At 37.5% G+C, this 13880-nt stretch overlaps 1 protein-coding gene across 1 annotated transcript in view; it reads right to left on the bottom strand.

Annotated features, from left to right (window-relative positions):
• CERKL (ceramide kinase like) overlaps positions 1-13880 on the bottom strand; it is a 105038-nt gene that overhangs the window by 1585 nt on the left and 89573 nt on the right. Inside the window, exons 6-11 of the mRNA XM_036253669.1 lie at positions 8687-8761; positions 7727-7904; positions 7589-7648; positions 6693-6718; positions 6489-6597; positions 4427-4523 (exon numbers count right to left, since the gene is read on the bottom strand). Coding sequence (XP_036109562.1) covers positions 4427-4523; positions 6489-6597; positions 6693-6718; positions 7589-7648; positions 7727-7904; positions 8687-8761 — 545 coding nt within the window. The remainder of the gene's footprint in view (positions 1-4426; positions 4524-6488; positions 6598-6692; positions 6719-7588; positions 7649-7726; positions 7905-8686; positions 8762-13880) is intronic.

Here is a 13880-nt window from a genome sequence, read left to right as displayed (position 1 = left end):
CTAGCCTGTTGATGCAGAAGATTTATATAATCACTAACTTGATTGTTAACTTGTCAACTAGTGTAGCTGATATAAAGCAAACTCTAGGGTAAGTCTCACACTTGGGACTTAATTAGGAAGAACCTAGGTCTAAATTGATGAAGGCAAAAAAATAAAAAATGCAATTGAATGTTATTTTCTCAGGTGTTTGCCTGCCACATTCCCACTCAAAAGATGGGCACAAGTTGCAAGATAATTGTGTGTGTTTACTGACCACTCTAGAATGGAGCAATGTAACCTTCAAAATTTTCTTGTTTGCCTAAGGAAGCTATAGTAAAAAAATATTATGTATTTTCTGAAATAACTAAGAAAAAATAATCTAGTAAGGTTAGCAGAAGTGCAGAATAACTGCTCATTTATTTCAGTTTTCAGATAAATGGCATGGATACTATTCTTCATATTATCTACATGCTCTTATCCTCCTCCTTTCATATATAAACCTCAATGAAGCACAGAAATTTAAAAGCAAAACTAAAATTTTCCCGAACACCCTTATTTTACACACTGTGTAAAAACCAAGGTCCAGCAGATTTTACAGTTTATACTGGATAATATTCTGGAGTATAGTGGGTTTTACTGGGGTTATATGGTGGCATCAGCTGTTCTGATTAGAGGGCCCCAAATAGCTCTCTGAAAATGCTTAACAGTCTGCACCAGATTTTTCATTTCAGGTGTAAAGCCTTGGAGACATCTTTCATATTGTGCACTTGTAAAAATTACTACTTAATCACTGATTGTCTACAGAATCATTCATTGTAAAAATAATGAGTTTTAAATGAGTCATGGATAACTGGCTAGTAGAGGTTAAACTGTGTCCCCCATGAAGATACCTAGAAGTCCTAATTCCTAGTACCTGTGAATGTCACCTTCTTTGAAAATAGGATCTCTGCAGATGTAATCAAGTTCAGATGAGGTCACCAGGGTGGGCAGGAATCTAATATGACTGATGTCCGTGTAAGAAGAGGAAACCGGAGTGCAGAGAGAGACCAGGGATGTGCACACACAGAGGAAAGACCACAAGCACACACAGCCAGAAGGCAGCTCTCTGCAAGCCAAGAAGAGAGGCCTCATGAGAAACCCCACCTTCTGGGACTTCCCGCATTCAGAATTGTGAAAAAATAAATGTTTGTGTTTAAACCTCCCAGTCTGTAATATTTGTGTGTTTCAGCTCTAGAAAACTAACACAGTGACAAAAACATGAAATCTGGTAGAGGGTGGCAAGAGGTGAGGCTCCGACAGGCAAGGGCCGGAATACACAGGGCCAGGCGGTACATGCTGGGGAAATTAGACGTTATCCTGATGACAACGAGGAAGACACTGAAGAAGAGGAATCTGATGTGCGCTATAGAAAAATCCATTTCGAAGGAAGTATGGAAGACAAGACCAGAGAAAAGGAAGACCAGAAGAAAGCTGTTGTAAGCAAGAAGGAATTAAGGTGAAGGAGCAATTTTAGAAACATTTAAGAGAAGAATAAATGTACCTGTTTGGCAGATGGGTTGTGAGGAAGGAGGGAGAGAGAGGAATCAGATTAACTCCAGGACACGTAAAGCGATGCCACTGACCTGTGTAGGGAAACTCGGAAGGAGCACCTTTACAGGAAAAGTCGATCAAGTCAGCTATAGACATGGTGGACTCAAGATGCCTGTGAATTTTAAAACTGCAGGACACAGGACAACATGGTGGTCCTGCAGGTCAGCAGAGAAGAGAACTCTTGGAAGAGTGTAACACTCAAACAGTTCAAAGATGGGGTCGTGCAATCACCCAGGAGAAGGTGTCACAACAAGACAAGGAGGCTGCCAACAAATCCCCGGGCAAACACTAACATTTAAGGGTTTTACACTCTCTACCAAAAATGGTGGTCACTGTGAATGTAGAAATGAATAGACAGCGAAAACTCCAGATACAGGATGGAGTTGTAAGAACTTGAAGGAATTTTTACCTTCTATCAACTGTACACAGAGAGGAGTCATACCACAAATGATGGTTTTCAATATGTTCTACAACTGTTAGTTTTATGAACATTCAGTTCAACCTGGCAAAGATGGTTCAGAGACCTAGACTGTTGCTCTCCTGAGGCTGCATTTTCTTTCCTGGACAGCAGAACTGCTACTATTTAGACAGTAGATTATATAATTTTACACTTATCTTTTCTTTAAAATATTATATAATGTATATAAATATATATTTTTGAAAATGTCATACACTTATATGTATGTGTATCTATATATTTTTTTAACAAATGTACCAAATTAACATTGCTTGAAAGTAGTCACCTTGAAAAGCAATCTATTCTTAATGTATATCATTATGAAAAACATTTTATAATTTCACAAAAAATTACAGAGCAATAGCATGGACTTTACATTTTGGAAAGAGCTAGTCAATCCACATTAAGCCTAATGAAACACACACACACACACACACACACGAAATAGTTTTTATATCAAAAGCAAAATATGACTGGTAGAAACATGGAAAAAAGCAAAACATCAGTAGTACTATATCTTGCATGACAAGATCTGATTTTTAAAAACAATTATTTTTCTATAAATACAGAATTATATTCACTGTCTTTATTTTATCTAGGCATCTATTACTTTTAAATTCATATGAAAAAAGGGTGTATATAAAATTTGTCTTAAAAATCGGCCCCTTAGGCAATTCCAAAAGAGACCTTCCGTAAATTGTGCAGTAGATGCCACCCTAAAATACAGAGCTTCTCGGGGTAATATAGTAAGGTTAATATTCATTTAAATTCACATTTATTTAACAAAAAATGATTAGAAGAAATGTATACCAAATAATGACACTGATTATCTCTTGGAATATGGAATTTTGAGTGCCTTTTATATTGTTTTCCTGTTTCTATTCTCTGACTTAGGGAAAAAACAGTCAATACATACTATTTTGGGATTAAGAAAAATAATAAAGTTTTAATGTTTAGACGTTGAGTAACATTTGAAAAGGTTTACATTCCTTGAAAAATCAATAAAAAAATCAATCAATTGCTGTATTTCCCAAGACATATGTAAATAAAGTTATTACTTAGCCTCATGACCCACTTTGTATTTGTTTTTGTCTGTTTTGTCTCCGTAGAGATTTATATTTAAGGAAAGTGTGACTATATCGAATTTTTGTGATATAATTTTCTAAACACTTCAGTTGGCTGCTCAATACACATTGCTCAAATAATGTAGAGGGAACTGGAAGTTCACAAGGACTGCCTAAGAAAGCCCAAAACGAGAGACAGAGCTGTGATGGCTACCTACGTAATCGAGATTCCGTCAGTGGGATGCTCTCTCCTCCCCCGTGTTCCCTCCCAGCTACAGCCTGGCGCAATTGTATACCTTTAGGAGGGCGTGAGACTTTGGGTTTTACAACTATGTCTGTGTACTTCAAGATTCTCAGTTTCAGAAATTCACGTATTTCCAGAATCAGTTTCCTAATAACTGGATCAAATTGTCAAAAGAATTTGGCTTGTGATAGTTACAGCTTCTCTCTCTGTCTCTCTTTGTCTTTTTTTAATACTTAATTTATTTTTTATTGCAGATGTCTCTCCTTTTCCCCCTTTGACACCCGCCCCTCCCTTCATTGTACTGTTGTCTGTGTCCATTGGTTGTGCATATATGCATGTAAGTTCTTTGATTTACCCCTTCCTGCCCCTCCTTCCCTCTGAGGTTTGTCAGGCTGTTCCCTACTTCCATGTCTCTGAATCCATTTTGTTCATTATATTCCACAAATAAGTGGGATCGTGTGATATTTGTCTTTCTCTGATTAGCTTATTTCACTTTGAATAATGCTCTCCAGGTTCACAAGTCCCTTCAGTGCAAAGATCATTTTATCTATGTATCTGTCTATGTTTGTCTGTTTATCACTACAAACATTACCACACATTTTAGTTTTAAATAAAATAAGTAATTTCTGTATATTTATGGTATATTTTTAAACACTTATCTGCAAATCTATTTTAATCACTGAAGGTAAGCAGGGAAATAAAAAAGCCATAACTTTAGAGACAGTCTGCTGCCATAAAACCAGGAAGGCTAAAAGGCTCGGATTTCACTACTTCCCATGTTGAAGAGCATCTCTAGTATATAATTTATCATTAATTTCAATACAGAATTAAATTTTCTATTTCCTCTTTGCACAAAAACCCAAACAAAGACAAAACCCACATATATAACAACCAAACCATAGATTTTAAAAGGCCAATCTATATTAATACTGGTGGGTACTTTTCCAAATTTGGAGAAAACCCAGGTTGGAAAAGACGTGTGCAGAAGAAAATAAAGCCTTTGTATGAGGCAGGACTTGATGTCAACTCTCGCAGCATATCTTTGTCCATGATTTATAACTTTGCACATAAGTAAAAAAGCATTTACTATACCTGATTTTTCACACTGGCGTATCTTTTTAGGTGTTTTATAAATTCTGGTCGAGAAGTGTTCCGTGCAATTATAAGAGCCATACTTCCATTATTTAATCTGAAATTAAATATTTATATTTGACATTAAGTTTATTAAGAGATTACATCAGAAATGACTCTATATCAATCCTGCTAACAAATACAATGTTTACTAGAAGTTTTAGGCAAGATAGATGAATCATTATCATATTAAATTTATTTAAAATTCTTAAATCATATTTTGCTGTGTAATTTTTAAATGACACAGCCTTTCAAATTGGTTTTATCAAACAATTGGCTTCCTTCTCAACAAGCTCTTACATTCAGGACTTTTTATCAAATGAAACATCATGCATCCTATCCATATATCAATATGTAATTTTTTAAAATCCAATGTATTTACTTCAGGATTCTAAATGTGAAACCACATGTTTTTTAAAGGTGTATTGTAAGACAGTTAATATGTACAAACAGCATTAACAAACAGTTCAACACTTTCTAAAATCTGAAGTTGACTTAAATATTTATTTAAGGGCAGGTCTAAGTGACACAGGAAACTGAATCAAACAGGCCCTTTGACGAATGACACAAAATGAACAAATGTTGCCACACATGTTCAGTTAAAGGGCCGAGCATTTTAATCTTGCATAACTGTTTGGTTCAATATAAGACACTGCAAATTTAGAGTGTGTGATTTAGTGCCCAAAATGCCACTCACAAATGTCGTTTGCAGAAATAGGTGCAAATAAATGACTTCCAACTCAACTTGAGTGCAAATACAAAGTTATTCCAAGAATAACAACAACGAAATAATAAAGAGCTCTTTAAATCTTATGGATGCTCAGGTTAGAGCTATAAGGGAGCTTGGAGATCATCCATCATTCACTCAGTTTATGTAGAAGGAAAAGAAGACCCCAAGTATAAGTGATTTGTTCAAAGGCACACAAAGAAAAAAATGATCGTAGAACCAGAGCTTGTAATTCCCAGGGCCCAGTGCTCCTCTGACCTATCATGCCATCTTTTCCCAACCGAAATTAACACCAAAGAAAGCATGATCATTTTTAATTGCTTAATTTTTACTCATAAACATTGAAAGCATTTTACATTCCGCTTTCCAACACTTACTAATAATTAGAACACATCTTCTGAATCTGGCATAAATTAATAAAAGTATCTCTTCTTCTCTAACTTTGAATAGTTCCCTGTTTATTTCCTTCGTATCAATTGCCAAGGAAAAAAGAAAATCTTGCTAGATGTTAATCATTCTGGTTAAATATTTTGCAGGGAAGTAGAAACTAGTCATTAACATAATGTTATAAGTTGCCAAAGTATATTAGTCATTCTTGTATTCCACCTCCATGGAAAATCAGATTTGAGTACATTACACAATATTCATGATCCTTTCTTCTAAGCTCTACAGGAATAGGAGAGAAATGCTTTCAGACCAGTAATGGAGAGCCACTGGGAAGGATGCACAAGAGACGGAATAGCTATATCTTTATGGATAAAACAATACATAAACTGTCTCATGATAGTTTATAGAAAATGTGGGCAGTAGATTCATATGTACCACTATTCACATTAAGTATAACTGAAATATTTCTTTTGATTAAAGGTATCAAATATACATACATACATGCTTTTCATGCTAAGAGCATTTATGTCTACACTAAAATTGGAAACCTGAATTAAATATAATATTCTCAACAACTGGTAAATAAACATAAATAAATAAAGCAAGCAAAGTGATATAAAATAACATAATAAAATCATGCCAATAAAACCCAAGGAATATTATTTTATCCTCAGTGACATTAAAAAATCAGAGTGACTGTCTGATCATTTTCCAGTTTAATAGCTGTTCTGAACCTACTCTGATGACAAAGTCCTTAAAATCTCTGATATTACACAGCCAAGGACAGAACACCTCTTCATAATATATTCTAGCTAGCCAAGAGCTGGGGTGGGAGCGGAGGGCGATTTACTGAAAGAAAATTTTGGTTTATAGGAAAGTAACAATGATTCAATAAAAATGCTTACTAACCTGGTATTAGGTGCCAAGCCTCTAGGTGCCACTGAACACAGGCAAGGGATTGCCATAATGCTGACATTCAAGAACTGACCCTGGATCACTTGCCACTGATCCTCACAGTCTAAAGATAATGAAAGTGATTGGTTACCTTCCCTCACCAAGGCAAAATGTCAATAGAACCTGGCTCAGTTCTCGAGGAGGTACTTTTAGACTCACCAGATTCGGGAGATTCCTGTGGCCTCCTAAAAATAAGAAAACAAAACAAAACAAAAAAATCACAAAAAAATAACATCTATTAAATCCCAGAAAAGTATAGACTCCTACATTATATATATCAAATATTTTCTTATACTAGATGGTAAGTAAAAATATGAAAATAATTTTATTACTAAATTATATATTTTTAAATATGTTTTTAGTGAATTTTTTTTTTAGAGAGAGCAGAAAGGAGAGAGCCATAGAAACATCCATGTGAGAAACATTAATCGGCTGCCTCTTGCACGCCCCCTACTGGGGATCAAGCTTGCAACCCGGGCATGTGCCCTGACTGGGAATTGAACCAGGACCTCTCAGTCCATGGGACCATGCTCAATCCACTGAGCCACACTGACCGGGCCATTACTAAATTATATTGATTCATTTACATGTAGTATCTTCAGTAAAAATGATTTTCATTTTTTTAAAGACTAAAATACTTCCTTGTGTGACTTTTTTTCCTTTTGTGTGACTTTGATTAATATTTGTATTCCACACTTGACTGAAACTCTCATGAGGACAAAAGCTATGGGTTTTGTTTACATATCTTTTTTTTTTTTTTTGACTCATGTAGCCACGGTGCTTAGAATATATTAGGTACTCAATAAGCAGCAATTGGTTGGATGGATAGATAGATGGATAAATGGATAGATCGATGAAATGAATGCTTGTTTCTGAAGATAGAAACCAAACTACATGGCCTACTAGAATCTGTAGGATTCCATGATTCTACATTATTCAATAGCATGCTAGAAAAGCAACCAAAGATCACAAGTCTAATAAATAGTTTATATCAAACAATTTTATGCTTTAAAGAAAAATACAGATGTAGACATTACTTTGAGCTTTTTTCCTACCTTTCTTGTAAATCTGCAGAGCTGTTAAATGGTAAAAATGATATTTCACAGTCCTCTGGCCTAAAATGCAATGAAATTTGTCATCAGAAATCACTGATGCTGGGATATAAAATTGTTGGTTTAAGAAAAAAGACTTACTTAAGTTTTGCCAGTGCCTTAATTATAGCAAAATCCCTCCGTTGGTTAGGAGACATCCATCGATGTTTTTCTGCCAAAGCCAAAGTTCTTCCACCAAAGCCAAACATGGCTGAGAACCCAAAGCGAAGAAGCTTGCCAGTGGAGCTAAAGGTGCAGACATCGACGGGTTGTATGTGCCCTTGAACATTATATTAAATACTAGTCAATCAGTGAGTGCACAATAGTACCAGATGTCCAAATGGCAAGCACAGAAGAGTATATTTATTTACTTATAAAAGATCTCAAGCTACGTCATATCATCATGAATACCTTGGTTTTCTCTTCATCTCTCTTTACCTACAACTACTGCAATTGCCATTTGCAACTTTTTCAGGCACTAAAGGAAGAAACACAAAGCAGTTGAGTTTATAGCTTATAGCTGTTTCATATAAAGCATGGTTAGGAAGTGATGTCACACATGTGCAACGTAAATGTAGATTTAGCAGTTTTGCTTTGCACTTATCTGTATACCCTTTTCAACAGCTGGAATAATAAAAGGTCTAGTGGGTGTACACTGGCTGAAAAGTGTTATTGTATATTTCTCTTTCTTTTCATAACATAATCCCGGCCCTAGAGTCTTGGCACAGTCCAACAACAGTATCTGATATATTCAAATAGTATGCATGGATTTTCTTGACCTGGTTATAAAATTGTGACCTTACACATCTTCACAATACTTTTTCGATAAAGATTATGCAAAACTTTATTTACTGCTCTTTATAGCATCTGAATTCTGAAAAGATAGGCAATCCAAACAGTGAAGCTTTGCCAAATTGACTTGGATTTTAATCCAACATTTCTCTGTTTTGAGAGACCAAGAACTTGTCCTTCCTCAGGCAAATCTGACAGAAAGAAAATAGCCTCCCTTATATTAATATAAAAACATCCTTATAAAATACACTTCTCTGAAATAATTCTTACCCATTATAATGTGCAAAGTTGCAGTGACCACGTGAGGGGTTCCGTGAAGAGAATGTGCCAGTACATTAGTGGAGCCTGCCAGAGCGATATTAAGACATGTACAGTCAATGCAGCATATCAACCATTTGCTCTTATTATATACAGGGGTCATTATGTAATATTCAGAAGAAAACTTAATGCAAATGTATGTTTCCATTCACAGCTTAGATGTTCATCAAAGGGATACCGAATGACTGTTTAATCTTCAAATGACTTCAAAATTAGAAAGTCATGTATATAGTATCTCCTTGCTTACAGCTTTTTTCCATCATGGACATCTATTTTCTACCAAAAACTACTAGCTATATCAAAGCCTACTCCATCCAGCTTTAATAAATGGGCTCCTGCCTGGCTGGTGTGGCTCAATGAATTGATCATTGTTCCATGGATTGAAAGGTCCCAGTTTGATTCCTGGTCAGGGCACATGCCTGGGCTGCACGCTCCATCCCCAGTAGGGGGCGTGCAGGAGGCAGTGGATCTATGTTTCTCTCTCACATGGACATTTCTCTCTCTCTCTCTCTCTACCTTCCTCTCTAAATAATCAATAAAAACATATTTTTATTAAAAAAATTAAAATAAATAAATGCTCTAACTTCTTTACCAAAAGAAGCATGAACAGTAGAAGGGCATCTCTGGGGAGCAGAGATAAATGCATAAATACATTAATAATAAGAAGAAAATAATAATAATAATTTAAAAAACATACAAAATCACTGCAAAGTACAACAGACATGATTTAAATGCATTTAATGAATCTTAGAGATAAGCTCTCATCCAAACAGGAATTCCCCTTTATTATCTGACAAATGGTATCTTAGATGAAGAAAATATTCGATTCCATGGTATTTGCCATGGTATGAAAATCTGTATTGAGACATCATAGATTTCCAATTTTTATAATTAAGATAATTTAAAATCCACATTAATTTTTCTTATCTGCATAAGAAAAGACCTGTCTCCAGTCCGGCCTCCATAGCATTTATGTATCTGAGATCTTGGGGTGAAGGCTGCTTCTGAGGCCACTTGCAGCTAGTCCCTGCTATCCCAGGAGGGGGGAGGGGGTTAAAATTAAGAAGCTACAAAGTTTCTTTGATTAAAGAATATGAGAAAGAAATCCAGTAACTACCGAGGGCTGTGCACACACAGGGCTGTGCACACAGGATGTGTTACGCACTATGGCTTTCAGGGCAAAGACTTGTCCCTGGATTTGTCGGTCAGGAGCATTCCTGTGAGGTCGTATGTTCAGCTCTTCAATTTGTGTCAGTTGGAACCGATATCTGCTTAGCTGGCTCAGCTGGAAAAGCTGAGGTAACTCAGACATTATCAACCAAGACCATCATTAAAATAAGCATGCTCATTAGGGATCGATCTAAGCATTCCCGATGTCCAGACCTCTAGTAATACCAATGCAAAGAAAAGTCCACCTTGACCACCTGGTGAACTGGTTCTGATGGCCTGATCAAACGGCAAGTTAGGCTTGTTTCTCAGAACACGGCCCAGGGTCCAGCAGCAAGGACAACACCTGGGTGCCTCCTCAGATCCACTCTCAGGTGCCACTCCAGACCTGCCGAGGCACAGTCGGCATTGCACAGGACCCTCAGGCTTTGTGGGTGCACAGTGACCTGGGGAGACCCTCTTCTAGAACGCAGGCTCCAGGGATCAGCCATCAGCATTACGTGGGAGCTTCTTGAAAAGGTAAATGTCTGGATTCCACCTACAGCCCATGGAAGTGGAATGCCTGGGGGTAAGGCCCAGGTGGGTATTCCTGCTTCAGCAAGTTCTCGAGGTGATTTGCATGCACCCTAAGGTTTGAAAACAAGTGGTCCGGAAACCTGTTACTCAGTGGATCTTTTCCCAGGAGTCAAATGCCTAGTCCTTTTTAATAATCCTTTGACCCTTTACAGCCTGCCCTTTGGCCATTAAAATTTGCTAATCAGTCTGGACTGGGGAGGAGGAAAGAAATCAATCTATTCTGCTTCCCAGTCAGATTTATGGTAAAGATTTTGGAGAAGGCCACATAATTAGAGGGAGATATTTAGGATTATCAATGGATTACAGTACTCCATGAAACACATTTCCTCCATTACCATGGTTAATTAGGAATGGCCATAAAAGCATTCCTCTAGAAGGTTATTAAAAAAGCATAATGTAACGTTGTCATGTGCAATAGAGAATGACACATATCATGACTCAAGAAAATAAAGACTGTTTATTCCCTGTGAGTCTGAAGTATGCTAAGCATGTCCATGCACAAATGCTTTTAGAATGCTAGAGATCGCTTTGTATATTTTTATGTCTTCTCAGGCTTTGCAACTTTGCAACTTTCCCTTAATTTTGTAGAACTTGGCAGTGATGATAGGCATGATCAGAAGTCAGAAAATTATGTGTCATCTTCTATTCTAATTAACCTGTACCTTAGTCCTTAATAATTGTTTTTTTAGGCTCTAAAGTAAAAAGAAATAATAATGTAGTAACTATGTATGGTGCCAGTTTAGTCCTGAAATATCTGGGGGAACACTTTGTAAAGTATATGATTCTCTAATCACTATGCTGTACACCTGACACTAATACTAAATAATATTGAGGCCCGGCTGGTGTGGCTCACTGGTTGAGCATCGACCCATGCACCAAGAGGTTGACGGTTCGAATCCTGGTCAGGGCATGTGCCCAGGTTGTGGGTCAAATCCTCTGTGAGGGGCATGCAGAAGGCAGCCAATAGATGTTCTCTCATTGATGTTTCTATCTCTCTCTCCCTTCCTCTCTCTCTAAAAAATCAATAAAGAAAAAATATTTTTTTAAAGAAGAATAATAATAGCCCTGGCCAGTTTGGCTCAGTGGTTAGAGCATCGGCTTGCGGTCCAGAGAGACCCGGGTTCGATTCCTGCTGAGGGCGCGTACCTCGGTTGCAGTTTGTCCCGGCCCTGGTTGGTCGTGCGGGTGGCAGCCGCTCTATGTGTCCCTTTAACGTCGATGTTTCTCTCTCTCTCTCCCTCTCTCTCCCTCCCCCTCTATCTGAACAAAAAATGGGAAACAAACAAACAAAAAAACAATAATAATAATAATAATATTGGGGGTAAACAGTAACTGAAAATTTATATTTATAAAAAATTTAAAAATAGCTCTGGCCAGTGTGGCCATACACTGAAAGATCACGTGTTCGATTCCCAGTCAGGGTGTCATCCTCTCTCTAAAATCAATATCCTCAGGTGAGGATTAAAAAAGAAACTTTAAAAGTAAATCAAGTCCATGGGAGATTAAAAAAAAAAAAGGAAAGTTTACGAGGAAAGTGGACTTAAAATTGTAAAACTATAGACAGTTCTATATTTTTATTTGGATAATCTAAAAGATAGAGTACAATTTACTGAAACAAAATCTGATTCATGCAAAAAAAGATGCCTACCTGCTAAAAGAACATGCTGCTCACAAAAATAACAACTCTGTAATTTTAGCCTTCTCACGAAAGCTCTAAATGTTCTTCCTCAAGGTAAACATTTTAATTAGTCTAAAAAGTTCTTTTTCTTGACGCCACCAGCGACTTTGCTCACTCATCACCACGTCCGAGGCCTGTTCAAACGTGCCAGCTACAGGCGAAAAGAAGTGGCCGCGCATGTAAAGCATGACTGATGGAGGCACCAGGCAGAAGCCACGGAGGCAAAGAGAAAAAAAGAAAAAAAATGTCCTTGGAAGTGCAAGCACTTCTGCAGAACAATTAACTTAATTAACCAGACGCCATGAATATTCATAAGGCTGTTAATGTCTCCCACATCCAAACAGATAAATGTGATGTAACGACTTCCTAGTCAAGCGTATCTAAAATTCTCAGGAAAACTGCACCTACACTTGGTTCTATGCCCGAAATATCAGAGAAATTAACAGTCCCTTGGCAATATTTTATTTTCCTCAAATTAATTGGAAAGCATGAATTTATTTATGTAAACTCTATAGGAATATATGGTTTGCAGCCATCAGTAAGTGGATTGAACCTTGTTTTACAACAACTGGATTGCTTTTTTTATTTTTATGTCCTCTCAGGCTTTTTCCTTTATCCTCTCCCCCACCCCACACACGCACACCCTTTAATCCAAATCTCTCAGTATAGTTCCTTAGCACCAGTTCCCATAGCAACAAACACCATTGCTAATGGCCAGCAGTTCAAATATAGGCTTCTCCACATCTGATCCATTTGAGTCTGACCATAATTCAGCAGCTTAGTCTGTTGGCTCAATGTAGTAATTTACTAAACGCTCTCCCTCTGGGTGTCTCTCTCCAGGAGGCAAATGGCATCAAAGGCAGACTGTCTTCCATGCTCAGCTTGGAAACTTCCTGCCTCGCTCTTTTGCTCATTCTGTCAAAGCCCCGCGTAGGCATAGAGTCCTCATATTAAATACATCCTACACATGACTTCTTTCTCCTGTTAAATGCGATCCATAAGCTGGAACTCCTTCCTATACAATCACCAGAGTTTTGGCAACAGGCTGTATCTTCTAAACAGTAAGTATTTAAATGGCATTTCTAGCCTGGCCTATGGGCTCAGTGGTCGAGTGTCGACCCATGCACCAAGAGGTGGCTGGGTTGATTCCCAGTCCTTGCGCATGCCCAGGTTGTGGGCCCCATCCCCAGTGGGGGGCATGCAGGAGGCGGCCAGTCAATGTTCTCTGTCACTGACCTTTCTCTCTCTCCCTCCCTCTCCCTTCCTCCCTCTCTAAAATCAATAAAGAAAAAAATGTTTTAATAATAATAAATAAATGGCATTTCTACATATCCACTGTACCTAGAACATGCTTTCAAAATCAGAGATATGCTTAAAAAGCATAATAGTGATTAAACTTGATGCTACTCCTTTATAAAATCTGACTTACATATTAAAAAAATAAGCATAGCCCTGGCTGGTTTGATTCAGCGGTTAAAGCATCAGCCTGTGGACTGGAGAGTCCTGGGTTTGGTTCCCACTAAGGGCACATACCTCGGTTGCAGTTTGTCCCAGGCCCAGTTGGGGTCATCTGGGTGGCAACCACTTGATGTGTCTCTTTCACATTGATGTTTCTCTCTCTCTCTTCCTCCCTCTCTCCCTTCCGCTCTATCTGAAGTTAAACGCAAAAATGTCCTCAGGGGAGGATAAAAAAAAAAAAAAGATAAGTGTAGCCACCAGTTTTTC

The sequence above is a fragment of the Molossus molossus genome, unplaced genomic scaffold, assembly GCF_014108415.1.
Source record: "Molossus molossus isolate mMolMol1 unplaced genomic scaffold, mMolMol1.p scaffold_m16_p_11, whole genome shotgun sequence".
NCBI lineage: Eukaryota > Metazoa > Chordata > Mammalia > Chiroptera > Molossidae > Molossus > Molossus molossus.
Note: the sequence above shows the minus strand (reverse complement) of the source record. Positions and strands in the feature narration are given on the sequence as shown.